We start from the raw sequence: 25,067 nt of genomic DNA on the forward strand, positions 1-25,067 counted from the left end.
TTGCATAAACTGGGCCAACCCTATAGAAAGACCAGACATGTCCATCCCAGGGCAAGGCTTGTGTGCAGAGAAAGCTGACCGAACTTCCTGGTGCAAAGATGCACTCGCCTGTTTCCAAAATATCACTGGAATTCCTTCCTGTAATTGCTTATATGCTGGCGTCTTATGCGTGCACATACAGCATTCAGATCTTAGGGCCTGATTCAGCAAGGAACACAGTTGCTTATACGCACACAATCGGGCGATTAATTCGCACTGCGCATGCGTATGCATCACAGTGCGCGAACCAGGCGCTGCTATCGGGACAGCCATTGCAGAGGCTACGCAGACACAGAGGGTGGTGACGGGTTTGGGTGAACGCAGGCGTGCCAGTGCGTTTGAACGCAGTTGCATGAGCGTGCATAAATTAGCCACTGCGATGACAGACGCAGCCTGAGGACTCGTAGCTTGCGCTGAAGTAAGCAATTCCTGAGTGAGGTCTGACCTGCCTTAACTGTGTGTCTGGTTCCGATGTTACCGATTGTTTCGCTATGTTAAAGTATACGGATGTGTGTAAGGGTACGTGGGTGTCCTTATGTCAGGCTGCGATCAGAATGTGAATGCAATCATTTACATATCACCGCTGATATTAGCAACTGCGTAGCGTGCGTATAAGCAGAACAGTGATCCGTAGTGAATCAGGCCCGTAGTTCTGTTTTATTGTAGCAGAGTCATGATATAAAATGTTATTTATGTGACGTGTTTTATTCACAGAAAGTAATAAGTTACTCTTGTAATTCCTCTTTACTGTTACGATGTTCCTCTAGTGATTCTGCCTGTTATTTTCACATTATGGGAGGCTGCAACCTATCCCTACGCCAAGGACCTGCTACATTACTGAGGCATGAGCCACAGAAGGTCGCTCGTCCCTAGTGATTTCATTTGCTGCACTCTCATGAATATAGTTTCATCTCACAATTATTTTTTTCTGTCTCTTTTGTGCACAAGTGACAAATGTAGTGTAATAGCACCAAGCATAACACTGCTATATTGTGTCTATATAACACACATAAAATACTCTTTCTTGTTATAGCAAACACTATAGTAACATATTGCTCTCACATAATTGCACGCCATCCGATGGTTGTACAGTCAGTTCTCTGCTGTACACTGATAACACTCTATAAAAGAAAAACACCTACTGTATATTATTTTTCTTTACATAAAGGTGAAGGCATTGCCCGTGCTGCGCTCACATAATGCCTGCTTGCTGCAATACAGAGCTCTAGGTGTAGTTACACTTGTCACTATCTCCATCTGTGTACCTATATCAGGGCAGTATTCTACCCCCAGAAACGCAATGCTTTGAATCTAGTGATCAGGGGTAAGTCAGAACAGACTGTTGGAAGCACTCAGGCCAACACGTGTTTGGAAGCTATACAATACAAATGAAAGTCACTGTGGCCATCAGATAATGGGCCATATTCAATTAGAGGCGAAAAGCCTTTTTCGCCTGTTTTTTTTTTTGCAAAAATTTTGCCTAAAAACTTTTCACCTAATTAAATTCCAGTACGCCTCAGCGGGAACTCGGTGCATTGAATTCGCCAAAAAAGATTCTCCAATCAATAGCAGGTGAAAAGAAATGCAAAATCTTTTCACCTGCTAATCTCTTCACTCGTATATATTAATAATTAGAGTGCTTCTTAAGGTTCTATCATACACTGCAGTTTTGTCATATCATTTTGGTTATCTTCTATCATATTGCCTGTCATGTGTGGGCCCAAATATCCATAATCAACATTTTCTTGATCAAGTACACTGAAAAAAGATATAAAAATGCAGGAATCTGATGAATACAATATTGATGAGTATTCAGTGGGCCAGCCGCACTAATAGAGCCTTGAACTATGTGTTCCGACCACACTGGAAATAGACCCAGTCGTTTGGTGCTCTGGATAAAATGCTGCATCTGTGTCAGTGTGAGATAAGTGCCTGGGGGCAGGGTCTCTGCAGCCTGTGAATGTCGGGGCTGTAGGAAAGTCGTTCTCCTGTAAAGGTGGTATGTTTTGAGAACTAACCTATTTGTGACGTGCCCTTCCCATGATATAATGCAAATTATGACCAGCTGGTGTACAGAAAGGCAAATTAATCTGTTCTCTCCAATGTTTTACAGCACTCGATTGACGAATACGATAGTAGTGATTTCAGACAATAGTGTAGTGTATTAATCCATGACTCTATAGTTGCTGTCTGGATAATACAGATGACAGGTAGCAACAGTGCCTAAAATAGGTAGCTTACAACACATACCCCTGGTTCCTACATATAGTTATCCACTTTTGTATTTATTTAGGACACCACTTGCAGGCCCTTTCCTCTATATACGCCAGCCTAACTTACCTAGCACATGGTGGCAGTTCTGTTAATCGGGCTGTACAGTTTTTGGAGAGCACCTTCCACCCCCTTTCTCCTGTGGCTTCATCTGTCACCCGATTCTTTGTGGCCAGGGACTGCAGTGGTTGGCTGCTGAGAGAGCACTTGGTGCTTCATTGTACTGTGTGGGTAAAAGCCCTGGTCACCTCCAATACGGTCTTAATGGGTATCTGACATGGGGGTAAATCTTTCATACCTCGCTCTTGTACCTGCTGAACACCACTGTCCGGTAAATGTAGGGGTCTAGGGTATGGGTCCTGATGAAAAGTTCCCCAAGTTTATTCCTGTTTTGATGTTTCTTTCAGTCTTTACAGCTTTCTGCTTTCTTTTTTTTGTAATAATCATATGCAGAGTTGAGGATTTGTGTATAGATATATGTATGGGAAGAGCAGGGAAACCCTTGGAAACCAGCTGGCTTTATGCTCAGCTTCGTTATGCATTTTCTACACATTCTTCATTCACTACTTTCTTACCCGTATAATCGGTACTATTGATTAGTGCATGAGGGAGATACAGCATTGACTACGCAATGTGCATAACGCTATAGGCTGTTACTTGCCCTGTGTGTAATGCATTTATTAATGGATAAGTGTGAAATGCCTCAAAGAGTGAACAATGAGCCTCAGCCTTGCCAGGAAAAACTCCTCAGTATGCATTTTGTCTCAGGGAAGAAATGTCTCTGGAGAGATGCCAGCGTTCAACTTGTAGCAAGATCGTAACATAAAATTGACAGCAGATAAGAACCTATTTGCCCATTTTATTATTCCTAAAAAGCACAGGCCAAATCCTGAATACCCCGCCCACCTTCCCCTGCATGCACCATTCCACCCTCACTTCATTCTCCAAACCATACAGGACCCATCATCTCACCCGACAATCTGCTCCTCTATCCTATTCCCTCCCAACTTCTCTGCTCCCTCTCACCCCACACTAATACCCCCTCATGACTGTCCCAATCTCCATTCTGGGTTGCAGTCGCTCCTCTTGTCTCAGCTGTTAGCATGCAAGCTCTCTCTCATGTAGTATCCTGTCAGAAGGTTGACCGTAACCATGTTGATATTCATAATGTCGACATTGTTGAAACTGTCAACTGACACCCTGTCGACATTCTCAGAATGTAGACATCTGAGCTGTCACCATGTGAAATGTCGACAGTCTGAGGATGCAGATGGTTAGGGTTAGTCTGCAGGGGAAGGTTAGGGTAAGGATACTTACCGGAACACCACTACAAAGACTTTGCCGCTGGAACGTATCCTCACGTGGCCGCAAGGAGTCAGAGGAAGAAGCTGCAGCCGATGCAGCTGCTGGTATAAAATAAGACAACTAGGGACCATTTGTCGACAGTTCATCATGTCGAAATATTTATGTAACCAAGATGAATGACCAATGGTACCAAACCCCTCACAAGCAGGGTACTCCCTACAGCAGTGTTTCCCAACCTCAGTCCTCAAGGCACAGTCCAGGTTTTAGTTATATCCATGCTTGAACACAGATGGTCAAATCAAAATAACTGCAGTACTAATTAAAACACTTGTGCTCAAGTATGGCTATCCTTAAAACCTGGACTGTTGGTGTGCCTTGAGGACCGTGGTTGGGAAACCCTGCCCAACACTCTTGTTTTCTTTGTCTATGCTTTGTATGTTCCATTCTGTTAAGATATTTTCCACCGTCGTCTGGCCCTGTGGAGCACAGTAGCGTCTTACTAATCGATAAGGATAATATTTGATTAGTGGATCATTTTTTTGTCTATCCCAAACCTGTTTTATATTTTATTGCCGTATTTGCCTCTCCTACCTCAGTTGGGAGGATGCTTCATATATCTGCTGTCCTTTTTATTATATAGTTTCCCTTAAACACGCTACTCTCCAGCTATAGCGAATATCCCCTTGTGGTAGAATGCTTTCTTCCTGTACTTTGTTAACACTTAATCTATTTTAAAACGTTGATCTTATCTCCCTAAATCCTCCCCTGCTCAATGCTATTCTTGGTGGAGGTCTTTCAGTCTTTCCTGGGGACGTTTCATGACATTGCACCAGTTCAGTCTTTGAATCTGTTTAATTTTCTTTATGTATTTCTGGAGATGTAGCCTCCAGAACTGAACACAATATTATAGGTGTGACATCACCATGTCTTTCTTCTACTAATCCCACTTCATCTTGGCATCTGCTGGCCTTCCCCAGTGCTTCCCTTTATTGTCTGACAACCATTAAGTCACCTGAAATAGTGACTCGGATCCCATCCCTCCACAGTAGTTACCGTTTTTGTGCCGTTAATACTAGAGTTTGCTGATTTAGGTTTTTTGAGAGCCAAGTGCATGATTTAGCATTTTTGGGAATTTAACTGTAAGTATCACATACCATTCCTCTATATACATGATTATAGTAGAGTTTTATACTTGCTAACACTGATACCCCTTTTCCACCAAAATGGTGGGTCCAACTCTTTTTACACTGCACCTTGGACCCGGGTTATTCCCGGTGGGCCTCAATCACACTGAACCCGTATCTTCCCTGCAAAACTTGTGTATGTCATTAGTAATGGATGTTTTTTGGAGATGACAATCATCTATGAGCGCACCTTCCAGCTCTAATCAGCGGCTTTTAGCGTGACCCGGGTCAGATAACCTGGCTCGCACAGTTACCAGCTACCAGGGTCAGATTCCAGGGTAATTTGTCTCAGACCATTTCACACCAAACCTCCACCTGGGTTGCTACGGCAATAATCTGGGTTAAAATTTTGGTGGAAAAGGGGTTGATTAAATTTGCTCATTAATGAATTGTAGAAGGTAGATTTTGGGCTCCGGAAATCTGTACTTGCAGATAATAAATTATTAAAGCTGTGTTCTTGTTTAATGACGTTATGTGTGACAATAGCCGCTTTGGGTCTCAATACCATCTGGTTGGAATTCTGGCAAGGACGTGGCCCATTATTCTGACTATGTATTCACAGTATGCTGTTCTCTATATAATTAGTCAGGGATTAAGGGGAAGCCTGTTAGAAATATGCCAACACGCTCCACTACATGCTACAAAACAGTGAATGCCTCAACGTTCATTGATACTGTGTATTTGTCTAGTTTAAACTCTGGAGAGAAGACCGAGATTACGAATCTGGTTTCTGAAATTGCAGTTACAGTTTGGAGTAATTTCCCAATCACATTAACGTTAATGCAATCACCGACCACTTTTTAGGTGCCTGTTCCAGTATGGCATCCCGTCTGTATGGCTTACCAAAACTTTGCAGCAAGATAAATTTGAAGAAGTTGCCGCTTTTAATTCCTAGATTTGACATGATCAGAATATTCTGTTTGCCACAGTCACTGAGTTAGGAGGAGAATGGGTGCTGACGCATTAGAGACATCTGTACATATTTAGGGGGTGGAATCTCATGTACTAATAAAATGCAGATTGTCTGTGCACTCACTGAGTGGGATCTGTGTGTAGAATATGCAGTCCTAGCACAGTGACTGTCAGTGTATAGCTGTCCTGGCAGCACAGGCAAACACACTGTTCTCTGTCCTATGGACAATGGGAGACCCCTCCCCTAACTCATAATTGGAGACACAGACTGGTACTAATACATACTGGCTCAACTGGAGTCCACATGTGTTGGTTAGGTTTCTCCTATGGAACGGTACTGTTCAAAGCTATGTCCTTGTGACGCTTTATACTTGCTCAACACATTGGTTTGTTTAAGCATCTTGCAGTCTAGACCATGGTTTAAACTTTCTTTTCTTACCAAAGACCTCATACATCAGACAAAACTTCCTCTTGTGACCAGGGACTGGCTGCCTTTGAATATTGCAAGTTGGTCCGGTGACTTTATCTGCTTCCCCTATTATACTTTATCTGTATAATGTTACTCTCACCGTACAGAGCTGCAGAGTATAGGGTATTTTATTTGGGAATATCTGACCCAGTGGAGCTTGCAATCTAATTTTCCTACTGACCGGTATACTCTTGTATCACAGGGAAAAGAGCGCACTCCGGGGGAGGGGGTGGAAGAGCAATATGTGAGCACAGAGAGGGAGAGCATAAAAACTATACACAGACGGAACCATGGGTTGGAAACAAACCCAGGCACTGCAGTGCTGTGGTGCATTAATACGCAGCACTGTCCCCCTGTATTACAGTTGTGTCCACATGCACTTATCCTCAAATGGGACTATTTGCTTATTAATGTGCTGCTTTATACCAATTCATTGGGCGCAAAGAAATTACTAATCACAAGTACTTTCTTCGCTACTAGCAAAATTCTGGACAAAGTATGTAATCTAGGCGAAAAGGCCAAAAGACTAAGGTCCCATACATGCGACAAGCATCACACCTCGTTATGCATAATGTACTACATTATAGCAATTCCTCTGCAACAAAAAATAATGATCCTAAGTACAGGACACCATTATCTATCTGTCTGTCTGTCTATTATCTATCTTATCTCATCATTTTTTAGGGGCACAGGTGCTTGTACAATTCTTGAGGTAAATGGTTCCTAGGTAATAAACAAGTGACATACAGATGTCTCCTCATACATTATTGCTGCAGTTGCGCAAAACTGCCCTTAACGGCGCACCAGGTCCCGTGCAACTTGGCTTGTGCCGAGCGTCTTTCCCGCACAAATGGCCTTTTTAGCCGCAACAAAACCGCTTCAAACTGCACAGATTCATTTGATTAGCGACACTTATATATATCTGTGTGCAAATGAGTCTGAATTTGTACACAAAGTGCTACGATGCAGCGGCCGCAGCATTTTTTTTTACACCAGGTTCTGTTGTGCTAGCTATTCGCATCACTGTGGGCCTGATTCAGACCCACTCGCGAGCGCATAGCGCTCGCAAGCGGGTCGATGGTGGGGTACTGCACATGCGTGGCGCTCGCAAGCCCCGGAGCGAGAAATTCTCTCGCTCCGGGACCTACTACAAAAGGGGCGGCTGTAGATTTTGATTGACAGCTTGCCCCGTTTTGTGGGAGGGGTGGTGGCTACACAAATGGAGGCGTTCCAGAAGGAACGCCTGCCGTTTGTGGGAGGTACCACTGACATCACCAGTGATGTCAGTGGAGAGCTTCCTGCTCTGTTAGAGCAGGAAGCTCTATGGGGCTTGCGACGGACGAGACCCTACCACAAGGGTCACATCGCAAGCCCCGATGGTCGCGACCATCACCTGGCCGCCCGCAAAAGCGTCCGGCTCTGAATCAGGCCCTGTGTACACAAGACGCATTTGAAGGTAAAAAGGCGCTCCGCGCTACCAAGTCACGCAACGGCATGGCGCAACTGGAAGGGCTGTTTAACGCGCAAGGAGGCTAGATGTATCACACATCTGTATATGGCCATTTCCAATCTCTAGATGATGGTGACAGCTTGATCAGAGGTTTATAATTACACTATATCAACATATGTGACTATTAAATGTGATTTGCATAAAGGTTTGACATGTTTTCCTAAGTACGAAATATCTGTAAATTGCTGGCCTGCCCCTGTCTACCTCATGTATTTCCACGCTGCAGTGCTTCATGGGGAATGTTTGCCTGTAGTGTGACACGATAGTAAGCATTGGCAGGAATATTGCATTACAGTGATAGTATCTCGGCAGGATTCGTTCCCTGACCCTAATCCATAAGCAGCTGAGATTCCTCTGAGAGCCAAATACCGAAGTCTTCTGGCACACAACTGGGGGCTTGCGGGACATTTGAAGAACCAGCTGAGGTTTCAGTCACCCCCTCTTGTCAGACCCTCAAACCCAGTCACTGAATGCTGATGGTTCATGGCCTACACTATAATATTGTGATTCTACGTATAACTGCAAAAACTCTTTGGTCTGCAGCCCTTTCGCTACATTACTGAATAGAAAAATTGCACCATATTGACTAAAGTTTTCTACTTCAGGGTCCATAGGGTATCCACAGGATACCTTGGGGGTATAGGTGTGACGTCAGTCATCGGGCACCATAGAGTTAAGCTTTCAGCCTCCCAGGATGCACTAGGGTCCCCCTCCTATACCCCGCCCCCGAGCCAAGGCACCTCAGTTTAGTTTGGTGCCCGGCCGGAGTCGGGTGCACCTGTTGGAGTGGGGGCTAAGAAGAGCCCCTGAATTTTTCTGCATGCAACTGTGGCTGCACATCTGGAAGTACAGCATGGACAGTCAGTCCTCTGACGTCCATGCTGTCTTCCCTACACCCCCGCCGGTACCAGGACGCCGGTACCGATCCGGGGATGCTGGTGAGCATCTGGGGTCACAGCTAGCGGTGACCCCAGATGTTCTGGACCATGGCCGGAATCAAGGGGGACAGCAAGGTAAGCAGCGGGGTCCCGCGGTGGGTCCCCGCTGTTACATGGTCCAGAGTCCCCAGGCAGGGGGCTCCCTTGGTACTGGCTGCAGCGTGGAGCCAGGTATATAACCTGCGCTTCCACTACCCCCCTGGGACAGCGGACCGCAGCAGAGCGGTAGCGCTGCGGCGTCCCGGGGGTTAAATGGATGCCAGGGGAGCGCGCCTTCCCTGTCTCACAGCCGGCGCCTCCCCCGCTGCACACAGCCCTCTCTGCAATACGCCGACTGGCCCGGTGGCAGCGCTCCTCCCCCAGGCCAGCCTCCTCTCTGCTCCTCGGTGGCCTTCTTCAAGAACGCATGGTGAACGCTGCTGGAAGTCTGGACGGAGGCATCGTGGTCTGGGTCCCCCCGCATACCTCTCCTCCGCTGTGGTCAGGTCTGTGTATGCAGCGCTGTGTCCTACCAGACTCTGTGTCTGTGTAGTTGATTGATCAGCGCTGATTAGTGCAGGAATTGAGTTTCTTTGCATTGTATGTGACTGTGCTAGCGCTGCTGCCTGTACTTTTCTTTTCTGACTGTCAGCCTTATTACTGTCCCTGTTCTTTCTGCTAAAGCCCTTGTGGTGCGGTGCTGCAGGGTGGTCTCTCGCCTTTTTAAAACAATTGATGAGAGGGGTCACATACTTTCTACCATCATGTCTGAAAGTGACTTTCCTCTCCGGCTACAGTGTACTACGTGTAAAGTACCTTTAGCGGAGGGGGAGGGTAGCGCGGAGGGCCTCTGCCGGCAGTGTTTGTCAATGGCGCGGCCTATTATGGTTACAGCACCGGTACAGGAGCCGCCTTGGGCTTTTTTCGCTCAGGCGCTTACAACCTTAGTGGGCCAGTTAGCTCCGCAGCCCGCGTTTACGCAGATGGGTTTGTCCCAGCAATCAGTGGTGTCGTCACCCATGCAGGGTTTCCCAAGACAATTGGTGGTACCCCGCAGTCTCCCTATTTCCCCTCTCCCGGTTTCTCAGGAGCCGGCGTGGGTTAACTCCCTGACGAGTTCTGTACAGCACTTGTCGGATGTGTTGCAGGGGGAGGCTGTGATGCGGCCACATAAACGGCCGGTGGCGTCTCTATCGGCTCCTTATGAGGATGACGAAGGGACGTCTGATGGGGAGATTCTGGATCCTTACGATCAGGAACCTCTCCATACTAAGGATGCAGACGCTAGGTCCAAGGTGTATATTCCTGGACTTATTCAGGCAGTCCGCACAGTCTTGGTGATTGAGGACGAAGTTCCCCCGGCGGCTAAATCCAAGTATGCCTTTTTTAAGGATGTGAAGGGTGACGCCACAGTCTTTCCTCTTTCGAGTCAGTTGGTGGACCATTTAGAGGAGGCGTGGAAACAGCCTGGCAAGCGATACCAGCCACAGAGGCGCCTGGCGGTGGCTTATCCGTTCGCGGATAATTTTGTTAAGTGGGAATCCCCTCCACAGGTGGATTCTCATGTGACACGTCTTCTCCGTAGTGCCACATTACCAATGCCATCCATGTCCTCCCTTAAGGATGCTACGGACCGCAAGGTGGAGATCTGCCTGAAGTCCACTTATTCCCTTGCGGGGGGGGGGCAGCGCGGCCGGCTATGGCCATTGCTGGGTTGCCAGAGCTATGGAGCGCTGGGCGGATTCGCTGGAGGCGTCCTTCGATTCCGACTGTCCGGCTGAGCAGGCGGAGTTGATTGGTAATCTCCGTGATTCGGCCACTTATATCAACGAGGCGGCCTTACACATTAGTACCCTGGTGTCTCGAATTTCTTCAGCAGCGGTGGCTGCTCGTCGCACCTTGTGGTTGCGATCCTGGAAGGCGGACGCTGATTCCAAAAAGGGTTTGGAGGCGTTGCCCTTTAACGGAGAAGTTCTCTTCGGTCCAGATCTGGACAAGATTGTAGCCACACTGGCGGCAGCCAAATCGGCATGTCTCCCGTCGGCCGCTGTTCCTTCTGGTTCAGGACCATCGTCCTTTCGGTCTTATAGGGCCCAGGGCAGGCCCAAACCACAGTCTTTTCCCCAACAGGCTGGTCCCAAGAAATCGGCCAAGCCCCAAAGCAGGCATGGAGTACCAGACGTCCGGCCCCTAAGCCAGATGACAAGCCTGCGGCCTGACGGTCCGGGCCTCCCTTTGGGGGATCCCAAAGTGGGAGGCCGCCTGCTGCAGTTCGCCCGGTTTTGGTCGGTCACCACGACAGACACGGGTTCTCGAGGTGGTCTCCCACGGGTACGCCCTCTCTTTCCGGCACAGACCCCCGGCTCGATTTTTCACCATGGGTCTACCATCAGACCGGAACAAGGCCACGGAGCTGCGTAAGGTCTTGCACACTATGCTCCAGGCTGGAGTTATAGTGCCTGTTCCATTCTCCCAGAGGGGCCAGGGTTTCTATTCCAATCTCTTTTTGGTGCAGAAACCCAATGGTTCGTATCGTCCGAATCTCAACCTCAAAGCTCTCAACAAGTCTTTGCTGGTGCCGAAGTTTCGGATGGAGACCCTACGGTCCATCATTCTGGCGCTGGAACCTGGGGACTACATGGTGTCATTGGACATACACGATGCTTACATGCATGTCCCTATTCTTTTGCGCCATCAACAGTTCCTCAGGTTTGCAATCCGCAGCGACCACTTTCAGTTTCGGGCGTTGCCTTTTGGCCTGGCGACAGCACCGCGTGTGTTCACCAAGGTGATGGCGGTTATGGCGGCTTCTCTGCGGCTGCAGGGAGTCAGCATGTTGCCGTACTTGGACGACCTTTTATTAGTGGCAGGATCTCCGGAGCTCCTTCTGCGCCACTTGGACCTGACCATTGCGCTACTGCAACGGCACGGCTGGTTAATCAACTGGCAGAAGTCCACTCTAATCCCGTCTCGGCGGATTCTGCACCTCGGAGCCTTTTTGGACTCGGGACAGCAAAGGATCTTTGTGACGGGGGAAAAGATCTCTGCTTTTACAGTCGAGGGTGCGCAGTTGTCTGCACAGTCGCCGGGTGTCTCTCCACTCGGCGATGAGGTTACTGGGCTTCATGGTGTCGGTGTTCGACATGGTGCAATATGCCCAGTTTCACTCCAGATCTCTGCAGCATCTGATTCTGTCCAAGTGGAACGGGCTGCCTCAGTCTCTCAAATCCCAGACGATAGTGCTCACCCCGGAGGTTCGCCTGTCCCTTGCCTGGTGGTTGCAGACGACCCATCTCAACAAGGGACATCCGTTCTGGGTACCAAATTGGGTCCTGTTGGAGCGCAATCTTCCGGCCATATCAGCTGTCTTCATTCCGGGAGTGCTAAATTGGGAGGCGGACTTTCTCAGTCGCCAGGACGTTCATCCAGGGGAATGGTCCCTGCACCCAGACTTGTTTCAACTTCTGGTGGACAAGTGGGGTCTTCCAGAGATCGACCTCATGGTGTCCCGGCACAACAACAAGTTGCTGGTGTACGGGTCTCGCACAATAGACGAAAAGGCGTCTCTGGTGGATGCTCTGTCCGTCCGGTGGACGTTCCAGTTCGCTTACCTGTTTCCTCCGGTTTCCCTTCTTCCACGGGTAATCCGGAAATTCAAACAGGAAGGAGGGACGCTCCTGTTGATAGCTCCCGTGTGGCCCAGACGGCACTGGTTCTCAGACTTTCAGGGTCTGTCCGTGGACAGTCCTCTGCGGTTGCCGCTACGACCGGACCTTCTGTCGCAGGGTCCTTGTCTTCACCCGGACCTAACTCGGCTGTCTTTGGCGTGGCTGTTGAGACAGCCATGTTAAGGTCCAGGGGGTTTTCCAGCTCTGTAGTGCGTACCATGTTACAAGCTCGGAAACAGTCTTCCGCGAGGATATACCATCGCGTGTGGCATACGTTCTTCCAGTGGTGTCGACCGAGAGGTTATGCACCGCGGGAGTTTCGTCTGTCTCGGATACTCGCCTTCCTACAAGTGGGACTAGACCATGGGCTTCGCCTTGCTTATTTGAAGTTACAGGTTTCGGCCCTGTCTGTCTGGTTTCACCGTAGGATTGCTACAATCCCGGATGTGCGCACCTTTATGCAAGGTGTTCTACGCATTCAGCCACCCTTTGTTCCACCTGTGGCGCCTTGGGATTTGGCTGTGGTCCTGAGGGCTCTCCAGGGACCGCCATTTGAACCACTGGGCTCAGTGGATCTTAAATGGCTAACAGCTAAGACTGTTTTCCTTCTGGCCATAGCTTCGGCCAGACGTGTTTCTGATTTAGGGGCTCTTTCTTGTAGACCCCCTTTCTTGATTTTTCATGGGAACAGGGCAGTGCTACGCACTCGTCCTGAATTTCTTCCCAAAGTTGTTTCCCAGTTTCATGTTAACGAGGAAATAGTTGTTCCGGCCTTTAACTCACCTGGCCTTTCAGTGGGTGAGGCCACTTTGGATGTTGTGCGGGCCTTAAGGACTTATGTTGACCGCACTTCTTCGTTTAGGAAGTCGGATGCCTTGTTTGTCCTCTATGGCTTCCGTAAAAAGGGTTGGCCTGCTTCAAAGCAAACTTTGGCAGCCTGGATCCGTATGACTATTTCTGAAGCTTATCTTCATGAAGATCTGCCGGTTTCTCCTTCTGTGAAGGCTCATTCCACTAGGTCTGTGGGTCCTTCGTGGGCAGCTCGACGTGGTGCCTCTGCAGTCCAGATATGCAAGGCTGCTACGTGGTCCTCTGTCCATACCTTCGTGAGGTATTACAGGTTTGACACCTTCGCCTCTCAGGATGCTTCCTTCGGGCGGCGGATTCTCCTTTCAGCACAGGAGCGTCCCCACCCTTAAAGGATACTGCTTTGGGACATCCCCAAGGTATCCTGTGGAACCCTATGGACTTTGTAGAAATAGAGATAACAAAGGTAAGTTCTTACCATATCTCATATTTTTCTCTAGTGTGGCATGAATCGCTTTCTTCTGGTGTTCATCCTGCAGAGATGTAACCTTTGCCGCTAGAGAGGTGCAGCACTATTGAGAACTGAAACACTTAGAAGTGAAGGATAGGATGCTTCTATTCTGAAGAAGTTGCCAGGAACGGTGTAAAAATAAGTGTGACCCCACCAAAGAGGATTTGGCATTTATTAAACGAGCTCCAGTCTATTAACTATCCGGCTGCTGAATGCACTGCCAAAAATATAGGTATCACTTTTAATTTACCATGACAATGGGTGACCTGGCAAACGTGAACTGTGTGGGGTCCTGAGGACCGAGTTTGAGAACCACTGGTCTAGAGGACCACATAAATGGAAGGCCAAACCACAGGTTTACAATTGTTCAGGAGATGGGCCTACTGATGGCAGTTTGGTTGTACTTCCACCATAGTTAAAGGCTTCACGCGCTTGGTTATCCAGACAAGACAACAGTTTTCCATTCTGTTTATATCATCACTTAGTCATACATTATTTTATTTACTTCCTATTACGAGTTTTTTTTTTTTTTTTTCAAACACCGCCCACCTATTCTTCTAATAAATAACGGAGGCTGTGTTTTTGTAAACGGGAATGAGCAAGGGGCAGTGTGCAATTACTAATTTTACAGGATAATGTTTAAGGCAGCATGAACTCACAGCCCTACACGTACATAAGTAAATTGGAGAAATAGCATAAATGAGGTCCTTTTCATCTCTATGCTGCTGGACATCAGCAACTTATAGAAACTGGTGGAGGAAGCTATGCAGAGTTTAAGTCAAGAAGAGTGCTTGCTCACATCCTTGTGTCTCTTCATGTACTGTAATCCTAGACAGACTCGATGATGTTGAACTCGGGGCTCTGTGGGGGCCATATCATCACTTCCAAGACTCCTTATTCTTCAGCCCTTTGGCTCAAAACTGGCAGAAACCAGTGAGACCCAGTACACCCATCTAATGTTCGGAGAAGTCTGGCCAGAAGTAGTCTTCATGGAAGAATTGCTGCCAAAAGCTATACCTTTGACGTGGAAACAAGGCCAAGCGATTCAACTTTGCATAAAAGCAGAATCCTGGCGGTCAGAATCCCAAAGCCGGGATCCCAACAGGGTTAACATACCGGCACTTGTTGGTCGGCATGCTAACCCCTCCCTCCTTCCCTACCCTAACCCTCCCTCTTTGGTGCCTAAGCCTAACCTCCCCCACCCCATGTGCCTGAACCTAACCTCCCCCTCCCTGCACCCTAAACCTAACCATCCCCCTTCAGTGCTTAACCCTCCCCCTAATGCCTAACACCTAAACCTTCCCCCAACCCCATTACTTAACTTTGGCATCCTGGCGATCAGTATGCCGGCGCCGGGATTCTAACCGGCTTTTGTATTCTGGCGCTGGTAATGTAATCGTCGGCATCCCGACCGCCGGGGATGCCAAACGCGTACCATAAAAACATAGGAACTGGGGTGCAGAAAAATGGCAGCAGGTGCTCTGGACTGATGAGTCAAAATTTGTAATATTTGTCTGTAACAGATGGGAGTTTGTTCACAGATGGGCTGGAGAGTGGTACAATAATGAGTGTCTGCAAGCAAACGTGAAGCATGGTGGAGGTTCCTTGCAAATGTGGGGCTGCATTTCAGCAAATGGAGTTGGGATTGGTCAGGATTAATGGTGTCCTCAATGCTGAGAAATACAGGCAGGTACTTATCCATCATGCAATACCATCAGGGAGGCATCTGATTGGCTCCAAATGTATTCTGCAGCAGGACGACCCGAAACATACAGCCAATGGCATTTAAGAACTATCTTCAGTGTAAAGAAGAACAAATAGTCCTGGAAGTGATGATATGGCCCCCACAGAGCCCTGATCTCAACATCATCCAGTCTGTCTGAGATTATATGAAGAGACAGAAGGATTTGAGCAAGCCTACATCCACAGAAGATCTGTGGTTCTCCAAGATGGGTGTAATATGTATTACCGGCGGCCGCGGAATCCCGGCAGAGGGGAAGATCCCGATCGCTAATAAGGTAAGTATAACTAACCCTACTTTCCCCCCTAACCCTCCCTTAGGGGTGCCTTAACCCTAACCTCCCCCCCAAGTGCCTAACCCTAACCCCCTCTTCCCCGCAGCCCTAATGGAGCGTACACACGGTCAGATTTGTCAGACTTGTCAGATTTGTCAGATGAACGATTGAACGATTAAACGATTTGAACGATTTTACCAAAGTTTTGAACGATTTGAACGATTGAACGATTTTTGACTGCATTAAAATGAATGGAATCGTCCAAGTCTGACTGCAAACACATCAGATATCAGAAATCGTTATCTGACCATCGGGAACGCGCATCGTTGATCGTCCATCGTTCAGGCATGTCAGATATGAACGATTTTCCTTCAGATATGAACGACTGAACGATTTTTAAATCGTTATCGTTCATATCTGAAGGAAAAATCTGATCGTGTGTATGCACCATTAGTCTCCCGGGGGGGTGCCCAACCCTAACCTCCCCCTGGGGGTGCCTAACCCTAACCCCCCCTTCCCCTAGCCTAAACCTAACCCTTCCGGGGGGGTGCCTAACCCTACATCCCCCCAGGAGCCCTTAAAACCTAACCCTCCCCCCCGTGCGGCTGTCCACGCCAGGCTTACCTTCGTTCGGTATGCCGAGCGTCGGGCTGCCAGTCTAGGGATTTGGATGCCTGTCATTAGTACCTAGCCGGGATTAGAAAGTTGGGAAGCCGGCAGTAGGTATTTAGACCGTCGGCTTCCTGACTACGGAATACACACGAATTACCACCGGACATAAGTCCGGCGGTTCAAATCCCGACAGCGGCAGGCCAACATGGCTGAAAATCCCGATTATCCCCAGGTAAGTATCAACTAACCTAACCCCCCTATTCCTAACCCTCCTTAGGGGTGCCTAACCCTAATCCCCCCCTCTAAGTGCCTAAACCTAACCCCCCCTCCCCCTAGCCTAACCCTAACCTCCTGGGGGGATGCCTAACTCTTAAGTCCCCCCCGGGAGCCCTAAACCTAACCTTCCCCCCCACAGCTGTCCGCAGCGGCGCCCGGCATCACTTCGATCGGGATGCCGGGCGCTGGCCTCCCGGCGTCTGTAAAATGACAGGCGTCTAGATTGAGACGCCTGTCATTTAACCCTCGCCGGGATAAAGCTGTCGGGAAGCCGGGGGATTACGTCCGCTGGCTTCCCGATTGCATACCCTGACTACATCCCCTCCAAGATGTATGGAACAACCTCTCGGCTGAGTAACTTCAAAACTGTGTGCAAGTGTACCTAGAATTGATGCGGTTTTGAAGGCAGAGGGGGGGGTCACACCAAATATTGATTTGATTTAAATTTCTCTTCTATTCATTCACTTAGTTTCTTTTTATCAATTAACAAAATACAATTAATACTTCTATTTTTTTAAACCATTCTTTGCAGCGTTTTTTACCCACCTGCCTAAACCCTTTGCACAGTACTGTATATTTGGAAATGACATCCATAGGATGTTGTAAGGAAAGGCTCATTTACAAAATCTTGGTGGAGGAAAGGTGCTTCTTTCTAGTTTTCCGGTCCTTGCAAGTATGGAATGAAGATGTCAGTTTGGCATTCCAGTTCGCATAGCTACCGATGGGCCCTGGTTGTCGGCATCATAGTCTGGCTGCAGTATTGTGTCTGAGAATGGTCTGATTCTGTCCCCAGGCTTCTGATCTCTTGAAAACAAATGTTAGAAGTGGAATCTTCCGCTTTAGAGCTGCTGGGAACCACAGTTATGACACTATAACGTCACGGAGGACTCCTGCAGTGAAGACGCAGACTAATTTATTACCAATTTATTTATTGATTATTTATATAACGCATACAAATTCTGCAGCGCTTTACAGAAAATATTTGGCCATACGCACCACTCCCTGACCCAATGGAGCTTACAATCTATATTACCTCATACATGCCTACCCGCCCGGAAGTCGTGGGAGGCTCACGATTTTTCTGATAACTCTCGCCCCCCCCCTGGAAGGGTAGGCACTTCTCCCACATTCTGCCCACTTCCTAGTGAAGTGGGCAGAATAAGGAGAATTTTCTTGCGGGCCGGCGGGTCAGCTTGAGAATCGCTTCATTTGGCCCCGCCCCTAATGTAAATATGTGCCGCTCGCGACTAATTGCCGTGAGGGAGCGGGGCTTAATGACTTGACCTGTCTGGCCCCGCCCCCAACACCTTCCGTCCGCTTCTCCTCGGGCTTCTCCTGGGGAGTAAAAAGCAAATGTCGGCAAGTATGTATTACCTACCACATGTACACACACACACTAGGATTACTTTTTGTTCAAAGCCAATTAGGCTAGTTATATATTTGGATTAGAAACCCACACAAGCATGGGGAGAATATACAAACTCCACACAATTGGAGCTGTGGTGGGAATTAAAACCACAACCTCAGTTCTATGAGTTAGTAATACTAACCATTGCACTAACCATGCAGCCCCAATGAGTTTCTTTTAAAGTTGCTCACCCCTTCCTGGTTGTAGGTCTTTACATGGTGCATTGCCCTCTTCAGGGGTCAGATTAGGAAGGCAGAAAGGATGACCCTTTAGTACACTGATCACTATGAGGACATTAAAGTCCTTACTGGCAGTATGGTGACTGCTGTCAGTGCTGTGTATTAATCGCCTTCCAGTGACCTCAGCAGCACGGTACCTCTCTCATATAGAGATACTAAACATCTACGTGTCGTAAGATAGCACCTTGGGAGGTGTAGTTTAGCAACCGTATGAGCCCAAATGATGCCAGAAATTATCGGATTGTACAAGGTTGTGGTATATGTTGGCGCTATTCAAAGGTAGTAATAGTTACTATGTCCTTCAGTGCTGCACCCTATGAAGATGTCTTTGCACCCTCCACCTGCCTGTGTGTGTGTTTGGTGAGGCAGGAACAGACAAGCCATGAAGCGTGTCCCCACTTGTTTATCCGGGTTACTTGCTGCTGCTCTTTGTTTGGTTCTCAGTTTCAGTCTCACACCTGGGTATGGGGGGAGGTGGGATGTTTGTATTATGTGGTTTTCATGCAGAACTTTGTTAGAACTAGAACATTCATTTGTTGCATGAATTTATTCCAGGGACCAACAAGTTACCCGATGACCATGACCATGATAGCCACATGCAGTGTTGTTTTGTGAAGTGTTACCTCTCAGTGCAGTAATCCCAGATACCTGTTATACCACATTAGCTGCTTACACATTGGGGATTCCTGGCAGCTAAATAGCGCTGTCTTCCCCCTGTGTACGTCCCATCTGTATTACTGTCATTTCATGCTCATTGGCCCATTCATGAACCAAACTGACATTTTGTCGCCATGAATGTGGCTGTCAGACTGATTTTTCTCACTAACTGCTACAACACTATGCCAGATTGGTTACGCTCTCTTTCCTGGATATAATTCATGATCCTTAACTACAAAGCCCTGAAAAATGCTGCAAGAGCCTATGGGGAGACCTATGATTTTGTAAAATTACCACGTCTCCAGCTAATGTCAAGTCACTGTATGTACTAGAATGCGATTATATGCAAATTTGCTGTCCCCCATTTTTTGGGGGGGTTAGAGCTATAACTCTCCAGATGCAATAGGTAGCGAGTTGTAAAGTTGTCATAAATGCACCAGAAAAATAATTATCATATGGCTCCATATGTAAAATAATTTGATAGAAAACCGTAATAAAAAACCGCATAGGGTACCACCAGCAAACGTGCAACCAGCAGTAGCGCTTCTTCCAAGGTTGGTATTGGTAAAATTGGAGAAACCAGGGCTCCCACCATAGTGCCAGTCAGCACAGGGCTGGTATCCCTAGATAAGAAAGTAAGATTGTACCCTTGGGTATTTTTGTATGGGATTAATAATATATGTATAATAAAAATTTAAGATTATTTTTTTCTGGCGCACTACAGGTCCCAGGTTTTTATGGGTTGTCAGGGAATGCCTCTACTTGGAGAACTACAATTGCCAGCATGCATTGGGTTGTCAGGGAAATGCCTCTACCTGGAGAACTATAATTGCCAGCATGCATTGGCAGACAGTTATCTATGTCCAAGTATAAAATGGAGCTAAACATTCAAAATTAAACATTTGATAAATTACATAATTATGGGCTGATTTATTCAAATGTACAATTCAGCATTTTATTCAATTCCTCTTATTGACTATAGATTGTAAGCTCTTGCGAGCTAGTTTCTCTCACCGTCTGCTGCACAGAATCCCACGTTTTGCCATTGTATCTTCAAATTTCACTCCCTGACGGTACAATGCGGAGGAACATGTTGACATTTTGTAAATAGCATGGATGGTGTAGAGGTTAGAGGTCATTAGTTAATTTCCTGGTCATGGCACATAGGTGTGCAGTTTATATGTTCTTCCTGTGCCTGGTTTCCTCTCACACTCCAAAAATAAATATACTGGTAGGTTTACAGGGTTTTGACATGGGCCCTGATTCAGAGCCGGATGCTATTTGTGCTCGCTCGTTCAGAAAAAATGGGTGGCTATTCAAATGAACGGTTCGCTCTTTGCGGTCTGTTCACGCCTCTAGGTCTGAACGAGCGAACAAAACTTGCGGTCGTTTTTTTGAAAACTACGCCCCCTGGCCGCTCGCATCCTACCTCATGTCCGCTATTTATTAGATAAATCGAGTACATCGACCAGCGTATGAACTGCTCGCTATTCTTGTGGTTGGTTTTTCCTATCACAATCTTGCGAGCAGTTCTGACTATAAAATAACTCAGTGACGTGGTCAATGACGCTGCTGTATTAATTATGCACACCCATAAAACGCCCGTTTTGACCTTTAAGCACGCCTGCGTTCGGATCTCCACTCCCCGTTTTCAAGCACCTTCCCCTGTTACCACCCACATACGCCTCCTCCTGTCACTCAAAATAGCAGGCATTCGCTATTTAGCGAACAAACGATTTTTGGCCGCACTGACTGGTTCGCGCATGCATATTACGATCCGTATGCATGCGCAGTTGTGCAAACATCGCTCGGAACGAATGAGCGGCCGCTTACGAGCGGCTCTGAATCAGGCCCATAGTGTGTATATATGTGTGTGTGGTAAGGACCATAGATTGTAAGCTAAATCAGGGCAGGGACTGATGTGAATGACTGGAATATTCTCTGTAAAGTGCCTCGGAATATGTGTGTGCTCTACCAATAACTGTCTCTAAATAAATAATAGGATATTAGTAATAATGAGTATACACTTATTTGAAGATCATCACATTGTGTTTGTGTTGTCATCACTCACATCATGCGGTATGTGGATGTTTAGTACATTGAGAAGTGTTTATTAATATTTATCCTGTTACAGGAGAAACATTAAAGGCAAAATCCTTGTGAAACAGCGTTGCAATCCTACTAGGTGTCATGGTATTCAATCTTTAAAGGGGCACATCCACTAGACGATCTACTCCCTGTCCAATCTCTACACGATTTTCCCTTGATCTTTTCCCTTGAAATTTTATATTCCAGTCTGAACGATTTGCAAACGATCTTTAATAGATCAAGTGAAATTGACCTGCATGTTCAGTCGACTGACGAGACGATCAAACAACCAGCGGGAGCGCGCATCGTTGATCGTTAACGACCAAACACTGCACGATTTATAAATGATTTTTAAACGATTGAACGATAACGATGTTATCGTTCAATCGCCTGCTAAAATCGTGTAGTGGATGCCCCCTTAAAACACAGCTGTGCTAAATATCTAGATGTGATAGATTACTAAGAGTTACTGTAGGGTTTTCTTTACCTGTTTGATACCTATATATCTGTCTGTTATTACCCAGTTATGTTCTATTAATGTTTACAATTGTAAAGTGCAACTGAATATGCTGCGCTATATAAGAAACTGATGATAATAATAATAAAGACTTTTGTGGCCATAAAAATTCAGATACATGTAATTGATTATTTAGTATAGAAATTGTTGTAATAATGTTTAAATTGCATTTATTGATGTATATTATTGGTCTAAGGAAAATGGCTATTTTTATGTGCTAAAGAGCTGATAAATCCTATTTAGGAAAAGGAATATTAAATTGTTATTTTTTATTTTAGAACTGTGTGTTAGCGCTTTCATTTTTCCGTAGTTTATTTGATCAGTTCAGCATGCACTTATTGACGTGGGTAGAGACAAACTCTTTATTAAACTTGTATAGGAAGTCGGCACCTATCACCCCATCCTCCCCGCTGTCCACTGTGATAGCTGCCAACTTGTACAGTGCCATACCCGACGATGTGCCGTAGGTCAGACAAGCAACTGAAACAGACTGATGCCGTTAGGCAGGAGTAGGCGCTAGCCATCATATTGGCTACTTTCATAGATTAACAATGATGGATTTCCCTTCTAGTTCCATGCTGGTATCCCCTTAGCACCCCTTAGTGAGATGCTTCTATCAAACGTCACCTGGCCCTCACCCCTATTTCTCAGTCACTGAAATATCCTCATTCAGCCACTCTAGCTGTAACTATAGGCAACGCCTAGTGGTGTTATTCGTCCGATGCAAGCATGGGCCACAACCTTTTTTTTCCTTTTATTGTAGCCATTACCCTCATTACTGAAGGTACATACAGTACATCATATACAAATATTACACCACAATTTAGATTCCTGTCCACATAGCTCAGTCCCAGTTGAACTCATTAGACGAAGAGGGGTATTCAATTTGAAACGTTAACTTCACTGCCGAAGTTAACGTTTCATATCGGAGTTTTTTTTCTGCGTTAAGTCTGGTGCGCGCTCCCGCTTATCCCCGTATTCAATATAAAATTAACGAAAACGGGAAACTCCGAAGTTGGATTTGCGTAAAGTTACGAATTTTTCCTTAAAATGATTGTAAGACCCCCCTAAAGTTGTAAAAACATGGGGGAACACTATGGGTACCCCCGTTTTAGCCTTTAATTGAAAGTCGGGGATTTAAATAGCCGCAGCAGGTACTTTTTTCCCGACATTGAAGTGATGCAGAAGAGCACTTAGGTTATTTTTTTCGTTTTTTTAAGTGGTCCCATCAAATTTGGGGTACATGAAAATGGGTACTAGCATATTTTGGTGTCCCTAAAGTAAGTTTTAAAAAATTCTGCATTTGTGCACCTGCCGCTATAATTCTATTCTAGAAAACACCTGCCGCATACTTGCAGAATAGCCCTAAACCTATTTCCCTATTGTTTAATTATTTTTTCCCATTTTTTTTTATTTTTGCACCCCAATTTTTAAATTAATTTTTTGGGGTGTCCCTATTTTTTTTTTAAACTTTTTTTGACACAGTTCTTTTTTAAATGTCAATCTCAGGGGTGCAGGCTATCTTTTTTAAGCCTGCACCCCTAAACCCCAATTCTGCACTTTTTTTCGACACCTATTCAATGGTGAAAAGTTATCCCCGTTTTTTATCAAAGACTTTTCAAAACTGCGATAAGTCTTTGATATTGAATACAGTGTAAAACTAAAACAAGTGATATTAACGCAAAAACGATAAAAAGTGCGATATTAACGCAAAAAACACCCATATTGAATACCCCTCGATATGTCAGTAATACATAAATGTCTAACCATAGATGAATACCTATTACGCTGATGTTCCCCCCTTACGGTTTCCCACTTCCCCATAAGCTGTCCCACGCATATTGTGCACTTTTAAAGATCTTTTAATACATAAGGACGTTTTTGACTAGAAGATTAATGAGTGAATGCAGCCTGCAGATGGAGCAGTGTACGTGTAGAACGCTTTACTGGTCAGACCCATAGCTGAGGCAAGCGATGCGGCTGGCGGTGTCCCCGTTTTCTATGACATAGATGAGCTTTGTGTTTTGTTGATGCTAACCGCCATATTGTATGTCTTTGTTTCCAGGCTAGGAACCTCCAGACAGGAGAACTGGCTGCAGTGAAGATTATAAAACTTGAACCTGGTGAGTTCCCATATACTGTGCACTTCCCTATCAATAGGTAACATGAAGTTGTGACTCTGTTTCATTATCCCCTGTCCAGAGCATGCTAGCGGTTTCCTTACAGGAAGTGTTCAAACAAGATTGAGACTCGCATCAATTTTATGATTGCAGCCTAATGTCCGTTCCAAGTGCCTCTACCGTACAATGCAGTGTCATGTTATTATTAGTGTGTGCACTGGGCTGGGGAAATGCATATTACTGAGGCTTATTCAGTGTTTTCAATATGTAATCTACTGAATGTTTCTATGTTGTGTTCTAATGGCTATGTTTATTCCGTTTGCCTTATAATACGACTGAAAGGGTATATCAAACGGTGTTCCAGAGTATACTGCTGCATGCATACAACATTTGCCATGTGTCCATAGGGGATGTAGTTAGGAAGTCGGCTTCCCGACTGTAAAATCCCGGCATGGGACTATTGATAGACGTCTAAATCCTGACGCCTATCATCAGCCCGACACCGAAATCCCGACGCCCGGCATACCGATCGTAGGTAAGCCAGGCATAAGGAGGGCTTTGGCTTAAGATTAGAGACTCCCCGTGGGACTGGGTTAGGCACCCCCCCCGGGAGGGTTAGGTTTAGGCTAGGGAAAGGGAGTCTTAGGGTCAGGCACCACCGGGGGGGCGTGAGGTGTAGGAGCCCCCCCGGGAGGGTTAGGTTTAGGGTGCAGGAAGGGGGTGTTAGGTTTAGGCACCCCTAACGGAGGGTTAGGAGTGTTACTTACCTCAGTCAGGGTCTTCAACTACCGGTCTTCCGGCATCAGTATTTCATCTGACAGGCTTAGGTCCGGCGGTGATTCATACCGGTTCCGGCTATAAATGTGTGCAGCGTTTAGCAACACCATGAATGCAGCATTGACATTTATATTGGGGATCAGCAAGCCATATGGAAGGCACATCACACACTGTATTCCATATCATAACCATACTTCCAGTTTTTTCTTATTTTTATGGACACTCCAAGCGTGCTGGGTGCATGTTTTACATTAGGGTCAATGATCCTTTACCAAATCACACGAAAGTGGCTATTGTGACAGTGGATACATAAGAATATAGTAAAAGAAGGCTTATGAGAAAAATACTCCGGCCTCAGTGTTCAGCACTCGCCATGCGGCGCACTGACGTACGGGGCGTAGTAAAGCGGCAGCGGAGGATTTTGCATGCTAGATGCCAGTTATTATGCGATTGGCATACCAGCTGCCATTCAGCAAACAAAGAGCAGGGGGACTTCATTTTTTTTTGCTCTGTCCACTACATAATCTCTGGGCCCAGTATTGCTTCACTTAATGTATGGCTGGGCATGCACAGCTCATGCTTAACAAATGGGCATACGACTGGCGCGGCATGTATGCAGCCCATATAATTCTACGGTGTAAGCGTTGGCTGCCGGCCACAGTCTCTTCTCATGAAAAGCTGCGCTGTTGTTTTAATCTGGCTTGGTAAAGGCTGGCTGGATGCTGTTTTAGAGACAAAAACATGGTAAATACAGTCATTGGCTGT

At 46.5% G+C, this 25,067-nt stretch overlaps 1 protein-coding gene across 3 annotated transcripts in view; it reads left to right on the plus strand.

The window, feature by feature from the left end:
* The window catches only part of MAP4K5 (mitogen-activated protein kinase kinase kinase kinase 5), a 102,440-nt gene that overhangs the window by 18,770 nt on the left and 58,603 nt on the right, over nucleotides 1-25,067 (plus strand). For all 3 annotated transcript variants that reach the window (XM_088455346.1, XM_088455347.1, XM_088455348.1), the window contains exon 2: nucleotides 23,471-23,528. In XM_088455346.1, coding sequence (XP_088311472.1) covers nucleotides 23,471-23,528 — 58 coding nt within the window. The remainder of the gene's footprint in view (nucleotides 1-23,470; nucleotides 23,529-25,067) is intronic.

This window comes from Taudactylus pleione, unplaced genomic scaffold (genome assembly GCF_031769625.1).
Source record: "Taudactylus pleione unplaced genomic scaffold, aTauple2 ptg000652l, whole genome shotgun sequence".
Classification (NCBI taxonomy): Eukaryota; Metazoa; Chordata; class Amphibia; order Anura; family Myobatrachidae; genus Taudactylus; species Taudactylus pleione.